This window comes from Ranitomeya variabilis, chromosome 5, assembly GCF_051348905.1.
Source record: "Ranitomeya variabilis isolate aRanVar5 chromosome 5, aRanVar5.hap1, whole genome shotgun sequence".
NCBI lineage: Eukaryota > Metazoa > Chordata > Amphibia > Anura > Dendrobatidae > Ranitomeya > Ranitomeya variabilis.
The window spans coordinates 541,536,852-541,553,775 of record NC_135236.1 but is presented as its reverse complement, the minus strand read 5'-3'; the positions used below and the strand labels follow the sequence as shown (position 1 = coordinate 541,553,775).

Here is a 16,924-nt window from a genome sequence, read left to right as displayed (position 1 = left end):
CCCATTTAGGCAAAAAGCATAATGATGTGTGCCTTGTGCATTGTACATTGCCAAGCTAAGAAAATTCTTAATAAAATGTAACCACGAAAGGTGATAATATACATCACTACAATAGAGACTTGTTCCTTCTTGCTGTTGAACAATATCTGATTTTCCCTGTTTTCCTCTCCTAAGTTGTATATTAGCAATTTCTCTTGTTTTCTCTGTTCTCTAAAAATAACAGATTTCTACAGTATTACCGTTCCCATAGGGATTGTCACCAAACTTTCCCATACTAATAAATGACAAGACTGCTTAGTTATGCCAAGATACAGGAGTGTGGGACTTGGTGCATATGTAGGCAGCTTTGTGAGTCTAGGAATCTCTGAAAACCCCTGTGGGAAATGGTTGCCAGTTATTTCCTGTTTGCCTCTGTAGACAACAAAACTGCTAATTAGTGATGAGCGAGTGTGCTTGTTACTCGAGTTTTCCGAGCATGCTCGGGCGGTCTCTGAGTATTTCGGCGTGCTTGTAGGTTATGTTTGTGTTCCCGCAGCTGCATGATTTGCGAGTGCTAGACAGCCTGAATACATATGGGGATTCCCTAACAAACAGGCTATCCCTGCATGTGTTCAGGTTGTCTAACAGCTGCAAATCATGCAGCTGCGGGGACTCAATCATAATATACAAGCACGCCCAAAATACTTGGAGATCACCCGAGCATGCTCTGAAAACTCGAGTAACAAGCATACTCGCTCATCACTACTGCTAATGACTAGGAAATTTAAGATTTACTGTAGAGGGAAAAATTAAAAATTCTGTTTTTGTTTTTTGATTCCCCTGCTTCCCAGAGCCATAACTTTTATTTTTCCGTCAATATTGCTGTATGAGAGATTGTTTCTTGTAGACGAGTTTACTTTTGAACGACACATTGGTTTTACTATATAGTGTACTGGAAAAACAGGGAAAAAAATTCCAAGTGTCGTGAAATTGCAAAAAAAAATGCAATACCACCAATTTTTTTTTCACCATGTTCACTAAATGCTAAAACTGACCTGCCGTTATGATTCTCCAGGTCATTACAAGTTCGCAGATACCAAACATGTATACATGTACAGGTTCTTTTTTATTTAAGTGGTTGAAAAAAAAAAAAAAGGGCCATTTTCCGAGACCCGTAACGTCTCCGTTTTTCGGGATCTGGGTGAGGGCTTATTTTTTTTGCGTGCCGAGCTGACGTTTTTTATCTATACTACTTTGGGGTAGATACGATATTTTGATCTCCTGTTATTACATTTTATTGTAATGTTGCTGCGACCAAAAAAGTTCTGACCTTTTGATGTTTTTTTTCTCGTTTACCGATTAGTTTAATTCTTTTTACTTTTTATAGATCTGCGTTTCTGACCTCTGCAATACAAAATATGTGTGTTTTGATTTTTTTTAAATTGTTTTATATTGAATGGGGCAAAATGGGGGTGATCTGAACTTTTTATAGTTTTTATTTTATTTTTTTATTATTTTTAAAAACCTTTTCTTTGCACTTTTTATTTTCTTCAGTAGTCTCTTTAGGCAATCTAAAACTGATTGTGTCAGAACTGCTGCACTCAGTAAACAAAGTGATACCTCATTGGATATAGCTTCTCTTTGTCTACATCGGGCTGCTCTCAGATGAGGTAGCCCAAACCTGCTGACAGATTCACTAGTGCACTACTAGGACAACTCCTTCTCATTCTCCATCGATAAAGTAAAAACACTTCTACTAACCTTCCGTCCCAGCGCTGTTCCAGCGGTGTTAGCACTCACATTCCCGGGGCTCACAGGAGGTTGTACCATCACACGAGCCCTGTGCCCAACCCATGCTGGCTTCACTGCCAACGCCTTCAGACATATTGAACATCAACAGGAAGCCAAGGCTACGGCTGCTTTTTGACTTCATGTTCGATTTGCCATAAGGCAGACACAGAAGCATTTCTGTATTCTGATGGTTGGGGGCACACAGAACGCCTATATCTGAATTATAAGAATAAGCAATACATCTTCAATAACGAATTGCAGGCTAAAAAACACAATATTTCTTCTCCCAAATTTCCATTCTCGCTGGATGGAAGAGCCTGCTAACAGTCTCCTGATTTGGTTCTGGTAGCCTTCACTACGTTCTTTGTCAGTAAAGTTCCGTATTGCACAATGTATTCTGACTTCATTTACCATTTTTATCAATGTCAAACTGTCTTTATGTTTTCAGGGAGAGGAGGAAGTTGTGTTCCTGAAGTCCTGCATACGAAGAAAGACAGACTCTATCGAGAAGAGGTTTTGTTTTGATGTTGAACTTGTTGATCGGTAGGTGCAATTTGTGAATATTCATAGTACAGTACATGATGCAGGTTAAAGGTTGACAGTTATTTCCTTACATTTAGGCCCTTTCATATTTTATACTCCATATAGATCACAATGCACACACCAGCAGCCCGTCTCCTGACCACCATTGTCAGGCTTTTGGGTTGTCAGAAGACACACATTGTGACCCTTATACTGAGCATAAAATATGGTCGCATTAAACAGGCCTTAAAGGGCTTGTCATGTCAACCTATGAGATGACGGAGTCCATTGATTGGCTACAGTGGTCACATGTTGTAGACAGAATTACATTGCTACTGCAGCCCTGTAAACAAAGAGCAACAGGAAGTGATGGGAAACCTGACACAGGTGATACATGACGCCCCCGATCCGCAGGCAGCATGTGTCAGACATCATCTGCATGATTTCCGCCAGGGACCGAGCTGCATGGGAGACGAGTCTGACAGGCGGGTCCCTGGTAGTTTCTCCCCACCCACTCCCCTTGAGTGATGGGTCTCTCCTTATACATGAATGCAGACCTGTCACTCCAGGGCAGCTGTGGAGAGAAGCTGCCAGGGCCTAGCCTTTCCGACTAGTCACCCGTGCAGCTTTGGCCACAGCAGCTATTAAAATATGTCGCTCTCTGAAGCTCTCAGCTTTTCAGAGTTAGAGTAATCATCGTTTTAATTTGTATTTCATGAATCAAAAGTGCACATGAAATTAAACACTTTGTTATCAGAAAAATCTGCTTTCTCTGCCAGGATTGATCAATCATTGTTAAAATTTACCATTCTGAGGTAAAATCTGTATTTAGTGAAGACCGACTGTCCCATTCCTGAGAGAGGAGATGGCGGCTGTTACTGATAAGATTCTAGGTAGATGAGAGGGGGAGGAGCTCTGCACTAGCTCCTCCCCATCCCGTCTCCATTGAGTTGTATCCATAGCAACATCCATCTTCTATGTTTTTTTTTTTTGGGTGGGGGGTGAAGGTCTAAAATCTGTGTTAATAATTTTTCCATGTATTATTATGCTAGTATGAACTTGCTTTTTTGAAACAGAACTTCTCTTGCACAGACACAACCAAACGATGTGGACATCTGTCGAACTAAATGTGTTTATATGGGTGCTTATATGTTGTTGAGGCCCTTTTTACGGCCTCATTGAGTGTGTCTGTATTCAGACATAAGAGCATTTTCAGGTTCACACACTGATTTTTGATGAGTCTCTGTGTTCAGTTGATCCCATAGGTTGTCTGTGGCAACTGGAATTAAAGGGGTTGTCGGTTTACCAGACAACGATGACCTATCGATGGGGTAGGTAATCAATGTCAGATCGGTGACACCCTGCAATCCCACTGATTCGCTGCTGTAAGGTCCTGTGTTGGCTGCATGTAAACACATTATTCTATTGAATAGTAGCAGTTTTGCAGTACATGGAGCACCCGCTACATACTAACTAGAGCTACAAAGTACAGCTTTCTTCTATGTACTTACATCCAGCCAGAGGGTATATAGCTGAACAGTGAGGGTGTCTGACTGCAACCGCTGTGGCAAATGGAATAATGGGACTAATAAATGCTACTGATGCAGCTGTAGCAAATCCAGACTCTGTTATGCAGTTTGCAGCATGAACCAAGTTTCAGGTTTTACTCAAGTGGGTATGCTCCCCCTAGTAATAGAGGCTGGATCAGGGGTCTGTGTATCCAGGATGCTGCTGTCTCAAATCACTCATGTATCAGTACAGCTTCTATGGACTGTTTTCCCCTTTATGCGTTTCCTCCTTATCTACAGTTTTTGATGTCCTCCCTGAGAACATACATTGTTTTCCCCTTTTCAGTACTTTGATCCAGGCATGGTCATACCATTGGTGCAACTTGTGCAGCCACACGGGGACCCACATCCACCTCCATAGCATGTGGAAATGTGCAGTATAATGAGCTCTTGAGCTGCAAAGGGCCAATGTAATGTTCTTGCATAGGGACCCTCTCCTGTCTGTGTCTGCTACTGCTCTCTTCTGTTGTGTACTAGCCTCCCATTAATAATAAGAGAAGGGGAGTGAGGACAGAGAGCAATCAGAGCCATCAGCAAAGATCTGACAGGTTCTAAAACTTTTTTTTTTGTGTTTAGAGAAAAGCATTGATTCTGCACCTAAGCAGCAGATTTTTTGCACAGCAGCAAAAAACTAGTGTTTACTAGTGTCGACTTTAAGGAAGACAGTCTAGCCGCACACTAAAAAGAGGGTAATTGAGCTGGGACAAATGTGTGTGTATATATATATGTGTATATACACTGCTCAAAAAAATAAAGGGAACACTAAAATCCCACATCCTAGATATCACTAAATGAAATATTCCAGTTGCAGATTTTTATTCATTACATAGTGGAATGTGTTGAGAACAATAAACCACAAAACTGATCAATGTAAATCAAAATGAATATCCCACGGAGGTCTGGATTTGGAATGATACTCAAAATCAAAGTGGAAAATCAAATTACAGGCTGATCAACTTCAGTGGAAATGCCTCAAGACAAGGAAATGATGTTCAGTAGTGTGTGTGGCCTCCACGTGCCTGTATGACCTACCTACAACACCTGGGCATGCTCCTGATGAGGTGGAGGATGGTCTCCTGAGGGATCTCCCAGACCTGGACTAAAGCATCCGGCAACTCCTGGACAGTCTGTGGTGCAACGTGACGTTGGTGGATGGTGTTAGACATGATGTCCCAGATGTGTTCAATCGGATTCAGGTCTGTGGAACGGACGGGTCAGTCCATAGCTTCAATGCCTTCATCTTGCAGGAACTGTTGACACACTCCAGCCACATGAGGGTCTGGCATTGTCCTGCATTAGGAGGAACCCAGGGCCAGCCGCACCAGCATATGGTCTGACAAGGGATCTGAGGATCTCATCTCGGTACCTACTGGCAGTCAGGCTACCTCTGGCGAGCACATGGAGGGCTGTGCGGCCCTCCAAAGAAATGCCACCCCACACCATTACTGACCCACTGCCAAACCGGTCATGCTGAAGGATGTTGCAGGCAGCAGATCGCTCTCCACGGCGTCTCCAGACTCTCACGTCTGTCACATGTGCTCAGTGTGAACCTTCTTTCATCTGTGAAGAACAAAGGACGCCAGTGGCAAATTTGCCATTCCTTGTGTTCTGTGGTAAATGCCAATCGTCCTGCATGGTGTTGGGCTGTGAGCACAACCCCCATCTGTGGACGTTGGGCACTTAGACCATCCTCATGGAGTCGGTTTCTAACCGTTTGTGCAGACACATGTATATTTGTGGCCTGCTGGAGGTCATTTTGCAGGGCTCTGGCAGTGCTCCTACTGTACCTCCTAGCACAAAGGCTGAGGTAGTGATCCTGCTGCTGGGTTGTTGCCCTCCTACGACCCCCTCCACGTCTCCTGGTGTACTGGCCTGTGTCCTGGTAGTGCCTCCAGCCTCTGGACACTACGCTGACAGACACAGCAAACCTTCTTGCCACAGCTCGCCATGATGTGCCATCCTGGATGAGCTGCACTACCTGAGCCACTTGTGTAGGTTGTAGACTCCATCTCATGCTACCACGAGTGTAAAAGCTCAGCCAACATTCAAAAGTGACCAAAACATCAGCCAGAAAGCATTGGTACTGAGATGTGGTCTATGGTCCCCACCTGCAGAACCACTCCTTTATTGAGGGTGTCTTGATAATTGCCAATAATTTCCAGCTATTGTCTATTCCATTTGCACAACAGCATGTGAAATTGATTGTCAATCAGTGTTGCTTCCTAAGTGGACAGTTTGATTTCACAGACGTTTGATTTACTTGGAGTTATATTCTTTTGTTTAAGTGTTCCCTTTATTTTTTTGAGCAGTGTATGTATGTTATGAGTTTTTCCTTCATGTTAATCCCTGTAGTTACAGCTATAAGGCAGGAGCTGTTCCGTAAATCTGTAAAAGGCCAATTGATGTATTTGTAAATTATACAGCATTGTAATTCTGTAAAGCCAGATGTCTGAAATTCCTAAACCTTGTTAAAATGTCAAAACTGTGCTATATAATTTACATTTCCCGCTAGATGACAAAGATTTTGCCTTCGGTGCTGTGCTGGCTCTGGATCCATACTCCCACAGTCCCAACTGTTAGCTTCCTTTAACTAGTAGCAATTGAGGACATTCCCTTCAAAACATGTTTTGTGCATTTTGGCAATCCACTTGACAGGTGGGCAACAACATCATTGCTTTCTGGCTATAGGGAGTCTTGTCTGTGTGATTTGTATCACCTCCTGTGTTGTATGGTGAACTATTTAATTTTTTTCTGTCCTTTTTATAGATCTACTACGATCACCATGCAGGCTCTTTCCGAGGAGGACAGACGGCTATGGATGGAAGCCATGGATGGTCGAGAACCAGTAAGTAGTGTTTTATGTACCAGGAATTACCGTAATTAAATTGACACTGTGGGTCATCTCTTTAATTCATTAGATGTTTTATATATGAAATCTTGCACTGTGAAAATCAGATATACATTTATTTACGAAGTCAATAATATTTTCTCTTCGTTATTCCATTTAAATGATCTCAGTCAAACAATGATGGTTTATCAGAAATCCCAATTATGTTAATTTGTTAGTTTATATGTATTAAAAATATGATTTTAGATTAAAAATCAAAATGTATCTTGGAAGTACAGAATTGATCATCTTTACTTTAAATTAATTCATCTCTTAATTCCAACCATCTTAACTACATGATAAAGATGCCTTTTCTGCTACCTGTGTATGGTGAGATCAATAATTACTGTACATTGAAAGGATACTTCTTGCCATTGATGTGCCTCATTGCCTTTCCTGTAGCTTTGCAAATAATATAACACTAGAGCAACCACTGATAAGTAGTCGACTCAATAAAGCTCACCAATTATGTAATCATTTAAAATTTAACATTTATTAGAAACATATAAAAGATGCATATAACCACTTCAACAATATTTTAACATGGACAATAGCCCCAAATCAGAGGGGAACATCCACCCACAGACTAGCACATATAGATTAATCAATAAATACCAATGAAATCAATAACAGCTGGCAAGGAAAGCTGGACTATACAATTAGCTTGGACTATAACACCTAAAGCACATAAGTACATCCCTCTGATACCCATCAGATCTATTTATAACAAGTGCAAAAAATAGCATCTCAAATTATAAACTGATGAGAACCGCTATAAGTACCAAGATAACGACCTGGTGAAAGCTCTATCCAGTGAAATAAACAGCCAACACCTTACCAAGTGAGTGCCCGTATAGTGGATGTCCTCCTCTGGCACCCCGACGCGCGTTTCGCCCTCTGCTTCTTCCAGGCGCCCCTATTTGCCATAGAGGTACTTTAGAAATATGTAAATACAACTTTATTAATATTTAAGTACAAAACAGGCAAACAGTAAGTGCAAACAATAAAACCAAAGTCACTGGACAGGTCAATCAAATGATGATGCAAACAGACAGTGAAAGGCTATCCGTAACAACGGGATACTCAACAGATATAAAAAATATACATATATTAATAGTATTGCATGAACAGCATATAAATGAGTAGCCTCAACAACGATAAATGGGCAAGATACACATAATATCAAGCGGCTACCTCCTCAGTGGATGTAAAGTGCGGTGAAATCACCACACCATTGACAAGTAATGGATAAGTAAATATACCCATAAAGGGAGAAGCCCAAGTCACAAGCGTGTGCAAAAGAGGTATGCGCTACCCACGGCAGGAAGCGACCTGACCGCCATATTGGCTAAAGGCAGCAGCCAGGACACAGAAAAATGCAGGTAATTTGCATAGAATACATGTATAGATAAAAGACAATAATAATAATGGTATCACAATGCAGTAATTCAATTACAATCATGGAAAACAATATACAGTAGGCACAATTATAGATCCATGGATGTTCCTGGTCGCATGCTATCGCATATCAAATGCAGGTGATATAAAAGCCAAAATAGCGTCACTTGTCCGCAGGATGCCGGTCATAGTTGGGAGATGGTGTGGTTTCAAAATCCAAGATACTTTGTCCAATATAATGATCACTAATAAAAGTCAATGAAAAAACACACACAGATTAAATTAAATAATAAAAACAACGACTCCAGATGAACATATAATGAAAATAACGCCATGTAGCAAAGGGAATCCCCGGACAGACGCACCGGATTACAGGAAGGAAGAGAAACTAATTTTTTCATTCAACCCTGCGGGGGTCATGGTATCTAACGTAATGATCCAACGACACTCAAGCCGCTTTAATGTCCCTCACGTGCTCTCTTGTTCTTATGCGCAATTCCCTTGAGGTGAGGCCAACATACACTAGGCCGCAGGGACATGTGGCATAGTACATGACAAAATCGCTATTTGTATAGAGGACTTTTTATAGTGGAATATATTTATTGACTAATTGTAACTAATGGAGCATGCCGTGCCGGGAACTTCTGTGGATTTCCGTGTCATTATAATTATTTTTTTTTTAGCACAGAAAAAACATAAATCTTTAAAAAAAAAAGTCTATCTTAGGAATCCATCAGTAAGCTCCTCATAATACCTAGCAGTCACTGAAAGTCCCAAATCTGTGACCCTAGAGGTAAAGGTAAATAAGGGTTAAATAATTTAGGATTTGGGTAAGCTAAACCTAATCAGTACACCCACTGGAGCTCTCTGTAACCAAAAGTCAACACAGCCATAGATGAAGAAGCCAGAAAAGTGGGAACCTTTTCCCTCAATTATTCTGACGTGGAGTATGAGGAGCAGCTTCAACCCACACTAGCTCATTGGCAAGAGATATGAAGAAATAACAGGGAATAACATAGAGTATTTATACCCCGTCTCTCGCAGCTTGGCACGGACTTCAGCAAATTGAGTATGTTGTTTTCTGACAGTGACTGAGAAATCCTGGTAAAAGGAGACACGGTTGTTGTTGAACAGCGCTTCACCCTTCAGGCAGATAGCCCTGAGAATGGAATCTCTATTACAGAAATGCAATAGTCAGGCCAATAATGCCCTAGGAGGGCTACCAGGAGGCTCTGGTTGTGTGGGAACTCTGTGTTCTCTTGATGTTGATGAATGGTGTTAAGACTTTTGCACCCTACAGATCTTTCAACCAGTTTTCAATTTTCTTTGTATTTGCCATTGCAATGTCAGTTGTCTTCCAGATTGAACTGGTAAAAGCGGAGACCAACTTCAGAAATATATTAACGGCTGAAAATGTGAATCAGGAAACAGTCTTGGTTCACAATGAGTAGATTAATTGTCTAATGAATAGGCTATGTTTCAGTTAAACACCAGCAGGGGCCAGTGTTCCAGAAGATTTAAATTAGATATTCGAGACTTTGTGAAAAGTAAAAAATGTGCTTTAGCACTAAGTTAATAACTATCTGCCTGTTGTGCCCAGTGCTATTCATCGCTGGTACAGAGCGATGGCTCCTGCCATCGATTCAGCTGCCTCTGCTGCTGCTCATGTCACGTCGACAGCTTTTTTTTCCGCTCCTCTCTGTTGACATGGCAAGACTTCTACGTCATTCTAATTGACAGCTGAATTCCCACTACCTAACTGGGGGAGCCGACCGTCAAAATCAAAATGACATTAGAAGCCACGCCTAGTCAACAGACAGGGTGGAAAAGAAGCCTCCAGTCTGTCCATGTGCTGTCAGCAGAGGCAGTTGTGTCCCCAACAGGAGCGGTCTGTGAATGCTCTATTCCGGGAAGAACAGCACTGGGCGTAGCAAGCAGGTATGTAGCAACGGTCGGCCTGGTAGTTCTTAGGCACATTTTTTGCTTTTCACAAAGTAGAATCAAGCACAGTGGCTCTATCACAGATAAAATGGGAGCTGTGAAACTTCAATAAATTCAGGACAGTCAGGAAGGTCAATGTTCAAAGCTGTAGTGCAGCTGAAGACGGAAGCTGTCCCTGCACTGTTGAGCCACTGTGCATTATGGATTCGGAGAAGCACCAGGTCCTTCTTTATACTAGGCTAAACGTGAGCGGCATTAATGGAGTCACTTCTCCAGCTTTTTCTGGGGATTCCTGATGTCAATCCACCACAACACCATGGACCTCACCCTCACTACTCTTCAGGATTCAGTCACTCCCGAGGTGGCACCAGCAGCTGTTTCACACTTGACTGAGCAGAATCCACACTGCTCAGGAGCCAGGCTAACTAACCCTAAGCCTACATGTAGTCAAAACATTTAGACAAATGGCAAGGCTCGGAACGGAAGGGGCAATATTTTAATTTTAGAACACAAATTTGGCTGAAAGAGATGGCAGGCACAATGTCGCATTTGCAGGGTTCCTAAGGTGCCTAAATAGCAGAAACCCCCCACAACTGACTCCGTTTTGGAAACTACACCCCTCAAGGATTTTATCCAGGGCTATAGTGAATATTTTGAAACCACGGGTACGACACAGAATTTGATGACATTAGTTCAGTTCGTCATATAGAAAAAGTTAATTTATTTTCACAAAAATCTTGCTTTAGCATCAAATTTTGTTACCCACTTTCATACGAGGGAGGCAATACTCCACATGTAGTCAAAAGTTCTGTTAGGACTGATGGTTGGGCTCGGAACTGAAGGGGCACAATTTGAATTTTGGAACACAAATTTGGCTCTATTTAGAATAGATTTACATTTTTGCAGAGCCTGTGTGGTTCAATAGCAGCAGAAAACCCCCATAATGTATTTTTTGTAAATTATACCACCTAAAGTATTTATCTAGGCAGGTAGTGAGTAGTTTGGTACCACTGTTTTTTATACAGTTGATGTAACACAAGTTTGAAAAATCACAATTTTCATATTTTTCACTGTCACGGTCATAAATCTTTGTACGTTCTAAGGAATACACCTCACATTTTACTGCACTAGTTTTTGCAGCAATTGTCTGTGTACATGTGGTACTCTTGGTGAAGAAATGGCGTCATTAGTTCAGGACAATTTTACCTGGGATGCCTATTGTCTGGGGGCAGTTTGGTAGGTTTATTTGGCGGTCCCTATGTTCATATATTAGAAAGGTGCATGTGTACCCTCTTGCTCATTTTGTGTAATTTTACACCCTTATTTGGCGCACTTGGAAGGGATAAATTGGCGGAATTACAGACTGGCCTTAACCCCTTCCCGACCTTTGATGCAGCGTATGCGTCATGAAAACCTGTGCCAATCCGACCTGTGACGCAGGATATGCATCATGGTCGGATTGCGCTCCTGTAGATCGGGTGAAAGGGTTAACTGTAATTTCACCCGACATGCAGGGACAGGGGGAGTGGTACTTGAGCCCAGGAGGGTAGGCTTCGCCCCCCCGTGGCTACGATCGCTCTGATTGGCTGTTGAAAGTGACATTTCACTTTCAATCAGAGCGATAGTAATATTTCACCAATGAAAATTATATTTCAATCAGAGCGATAGTAATATTTCACCAATGAAAATTGGTGAAATATTACAATCCAGCCATGGCCAATGCTGCAGTAGCATCAGCCATGGCTGGAGACCGCGATCTGCCACTGATCTCTTCCCCTCCGTCCTCTGTCCTGTCATCTGCTGTCCTCCTGTCTGCTCCCCCTGCTGTCCGATCCCACCCCCTCATACTTACCGAGCTCCGGTGTCCCTCCCGGTGTCTTTCCGTCTTCATGGGCGCCGCCATCTTCCAAAATGGCGGGCACATGTGCAGTGCGCACGCCGAATCGGCCGGCAGATTCATTCCAGGTACATTTTGATCGCTGTGATAGGTTATTTCACAGCGATCAAAATAAAAAAAATAATAAATGAACCCTGTTATGGACCTGGTGGTTAGGAGCCCCCGGAATGACCTGATGAGTAAACTAGTAATCGGAACAAGCTCTGGGAAAGTGGGAACTCTGCTGACCGCAAACCCTACTCCTATCACACACACACACTAGAAACAGCCGTGGAGCGTACCTAACTCTCCCTAGACGCCTCTTCACAGCCTAAGAGCTAACTACCCCTAAAGATAGAAATAGAAGCCTAACCTTGCCTCAGAAAAATTCCCCAAAGGTAAAGGCAGCCCCCCACATATATTGACTGTGAGTTAAGAGGAAAGTCACAAACACAGGAATGAAACAGGTTTTAGCAGAGGAGGCCAGACTTCACTAAATAGTCAGAGGATAGAAAAGGGAACTATGCGGTCAGCACAAAAGATTACAAAAAAACCACGCAGAGTAAGCAAAAAGACTCCCCACACCGACTCTACGGTGTGGAGGTGCCACTCTGCACCCCAGAGCTTCCAGCTAGCAAGGGAATATCATGATAGCAAGCTGGACTAGAAATTGGCAGTACTAAGAAATATATTCAGGAAGCAGTAACAACAAATGAACTAGCAAAGACTTAGCTTCTGCTGGAGTAGACAGGTCCTCAGAGAAGTCCGAGAGATCTGAACCAATACTGAAACATTGACAGCTGGCATGAAGTAACGATCTGAGTGGAGTTAAATAGGGAAGCCAACATAGCAATAAACGAGAGCAGCTGACAAAGCCAACCTCAGTGACCAGCAGTTCCGCTCAAAGCCACCAGAGGGAGTCCAAGAGCAGAACTAACCAAAGTACCATTCATGACCACAGGAGGGAGTCCGAGAACGGAATTCACAACAGTACCCCCCCCTTGAGGAGGGGTCACCGAACCCTCACCAGGGCCCCTAGGCCGATCAGGACGAGCCAAATGAAAGGCACAAACTAAATCGGCAGCGTGGACATCGGAGGCAACAACCCAGGAATTATCCTCCTGACCATAGCCCTTCCACTTAACCAGGTACTGAAGCTTCCGTCTCGAAATACGAGAATCCAAAATTTTTTCCACCACATACTCCAACTCCCCCTCAACCAACACCGGGGCAGGAGGATCAATGGAGGTAACCATAGGCGCCACGTACCTCCGCAACAACGACCTATGGAACACATTATGGATGGCAAAAGAAGCTGGAAGGACCAAACGAAATGACACCGGGTTGAGAATTTCAGAAATCTTATAAGGACCAATGAAACGAGGCTTAAACTTAGGAGAAGAAACCTTCATAGGAACAAAACGAGAAGACAACCAAACCAAATCCCCAACACGAAGTCGGGGACCAACACAACGACGGCGGTTAGCGAAACGTTGAGCCTTCTCCTGGGACAACGTCAGATTGTCCACTACGTGAGTCCAAATCTGCTGCAACCTGTCCACCACAGAATCCACACCAGGACAGTCAGAAGGCTCAACCTGCCCTGAAGAAAAACGAGGATGAAAACCAGAATTGCAAAAAAAAGGCAAAACCAAAGTAGCCGAACTAGCCCGATTATTAAGGGCGAACTCAGCCAATGGCAAGAAGGTCACCCAATCATCCTGATCAGCAGAAACAAAGCATCTCAGATAGGTTTCCAAAGTCTGGTCATTTGTTTGAGGATGGAAAGCCGAAGAAAAAGACAAATCAATGCCCATCTTAGCACAAAAGGACCGCCAAAACCTAGAGACAAACTAAGAACCTCTGTCCGACACAATGTTCTCCGGAATGCCATGCAAACGAACCACATGTTGAAAAAATAATGGCACCAAATCAGAGGAGGAAGGTAATTTAGGCAAGGGTACCAAATGGACCATCTTAGAAAAGCGATCACAAACCACCCAGATGACAGACATCCTTTGAGAGATAGGAAGATCTGAAATAAAATCCATGGAAACATGCGTCCAAGGCCTTTTCGGGACCGGCAAGGGCAAAAGCAACCCACTGGCACGAGAACAGCAGGGCTTAGCCCGAGCACAAGTCCCACAGGACTGCACAAAAGAACGCACATCCCGAGACAAGGAAGGCCACCAAAAGGACCTAGCCACCAAATCTCTGGTCCCAAAAATCCCAGGATGACCAGCCAACACTGAGCAATGAACCTCAGAAATAACTCTGCTAGTCCATCTATCAGGGACAAATAGTTTCTCCGCTGGACAATGGTCAGGTCTATCAGCCTGAAACTCCTGCAGCACCCGCCGCAAATCAGGGGAGATGGCAGACAGAATTACCCCCGCTTTGAGAATACCAGCCGGCTCAGGGACACCCGGAGAATCAGGCACAAACTCCTAGAAAGGGCATCTGCCTTCACATTCTTAGAACCTGGAAGGTATGAGACCACAAAATCGAAACGGGAGAAAAACAGCGACCATCGAGCCTGTCTAGGATTCAACCGCTTGGCAGACTCGAGATAAGTCAGATTTTTGTGATCCGTCAAGACCACCACGCGGTGCTTGGCTCCCTCAAGCCAATGTCGCCACTCCTCGAATGCCCACTTCATAGCTAGCAGCTCCCGATTGCCAACATCATAATTACGCTCAGCAGGCGAAAACTTTCTAGAAAAGAAGGCACATGGCTTCATCACAGAGCCATCAGAACTTCTTTGAGACAAAACAGCCCCTGCTCCAATCTCAGAAGCATCAACCTCGACCTGAAAAGGGAGCGAAACATCTGGCTGACGCAACACAGGGGCCGAAGAAAAACGACGTTTCAGCTCCTGAAAAGCCTCAGCGGCCGCAGAGGACCAATTCACCACTTCAGCACCTTTCTTTGTCAAATCAGTCAAAGGTTTAACCACACTAGAAAAATTAGCGATGAAGCGACGGTAAAAATTAGCAAAGCCCAGGAATTTCTGGAGGCTCTTCACAGATGTAGGTTGAGTCCAATCATAAATGGCCTGAACTTTAACATGATCCATCTCGATAGTAGAAGGGGAAAAAATGAAGCCCAAAAAGGAAACCTTCTGAACTCCGAAGAGACATTTAGACCCCTTCACAAACAAGGAATTAGCACGAAGGACCTGGAATACCATTCTGACCTGTTTCACATGAGACTCCCAATCATCCGAAAAGACCAAAATATCATCCAAATATACAATCATGAATCTATCCAGATACTTTCGGAAGATGTCATGCATAAAGGACTGAAACACAGATGGAGCATTTGAAAGCCCGAATGGCATTACCAGGTACTCAAAATGGCCCTCGGGCGTATTAAATGCTGTTTTCCATTCATCGCCCTGTTTAATACGCACAAGATTATACGCCCCTCGAAGATCTATCTTGGTGAACCAACTAGCCCCCTTAATCCGAGCAAACAAATCAGACAGCAGAGGCAAAGGGTTCTGAAATTTGACCGTGATCTTATTGAGAAGGCGGTAATCTATACAGGGTCTCAGAGAACCATCCTTCTTGGCCACAAAAGAGAACCCTGCTCCCAACGGTGATGAAGACGGGCGAATATGCCCTTTCTCCAAGGACTCCTTTATATAACTCCGCATAGCGGCGTGCTCTGGCACAGATAAATTGAAAAGTCGGCCCTTAGGAAACTTACTACCAGGAATCAAATTTATAGCACAATCACAATCCCTATGAGGGGGTAGGACAGTGGATTTGGGCTCATCAAATACATCCTGGTAATCCGACAGAAACTCAGGGACTTCAGAAGGAGTGGAAGCAGAAATTGACACCAACGGAACATCGCCATGTACCCCTTGACAACCCCAACTAGACACAGACATTGATTTCCAATCCAATACTGGATTATGAACCTGTAGCCAAGGCAAACCCAACACGACCACATCATGCAAATTATGCAACACCAAAAAGCGAATATCTTCCTGATGTGCAGGAGCCATGCACATGGTCAACTGAGTCCAGTACTGAGGTTTATTCTTGGCCAACGGCGTGGCATCAATTCCCCTTAATGGAATAGGATACTGCAAAGGCTCCAAGAAAAAACCACAGCGCCTGGCAAACTCCAAGTCCATCAAATTCAGGGCAGCGCCTGAATCCACAAATGCCATAACCGAGTAGGATGACAAAGAGCAAATCAGAGTAACAGACAAAAGAAATTTAGGCTGTACAGTACCAATGGTGACAGACCTAGCGAACCGCTTAGTGCGCTTAGGACAATCAGAGATAGCATGAGTGGAGTCACCACAGTAAAAACACAGCCTATTCTGATGTCTGTGTTCTTGCCGTTCAGTTCTGGTCAAAGTTCTATCACATTGCATAAGCTCAGGCCTCTGCTCAGAGGACACCGCCAAATGGTGCACAATTTTGCGCTCACGCAAACGCCGATCAATTTGGATGGCCAAGGACATTGATTCATTCAGACCAGCAGGCGTGGGGAATCCCACCATAACATCCTTAAGGGCTTCAGAAAGACCCTTTCTAAAAATTGCTGCCAGGGCACACTCATTCCATTGAGTAAGCACAGACCATTTTCTAAACTTCTGACAATATATCCGCTTCATCCTGACCCTGACACAAAGCTAGCAAGATTTTCTCTGCCTGATCCACTGAATTCGGTTCGTCATAAAGCAATCCAAGCGCCAGAAAAAACGCATCTACATTAAGCAATGCAGGATCTCCTGGCGCAAGGGAGAACGCCCAGTCTTGAGGGTCGCCACGCAACAAAGAAATAATAATTTTTACTTGCTGAATGGGGTCACCAGAGGAGCGGGGTTTCAAAGCAAGAAACAGTTTACAATTATTTTTGAAATTCAGAAACTTAGATCTATCCCCAGAAAACAAATCAGGAATTGGAATTCTAGGCTCTAACATCGGATTCTGAACTACA

General features: G+C 43.5%; 1 protein-coding gene across 2 annotated transcripts in view; it reads left to right on the top strand.

The window, feature by feature from the left end:
* Positions 1 to 16,924, top strand: part of ARHGAP26 (Rho GTPase activating protein 26) — a 588,303-nt gene that overhangs the window by 170,923 nt on the left and 400,456 nt on the right. For both annotated transcript variants that reach the window (XM_077265841.1, XM_077265842.1), the window contains exons 10-11: positions 2,219 to 2,313; positions 6,627 to 6,705. In XM_077265841.1, the coding sequence (XP_077121956.1) occupies positions 2,219 to 2,313; positions 6,627 to 6,705 (174 nt within the window). The remainder of the gene's footprint in view (positions 1 to 2,218; positions 2,314 to 6,626; positions 6,706 to 16,924) is intronic.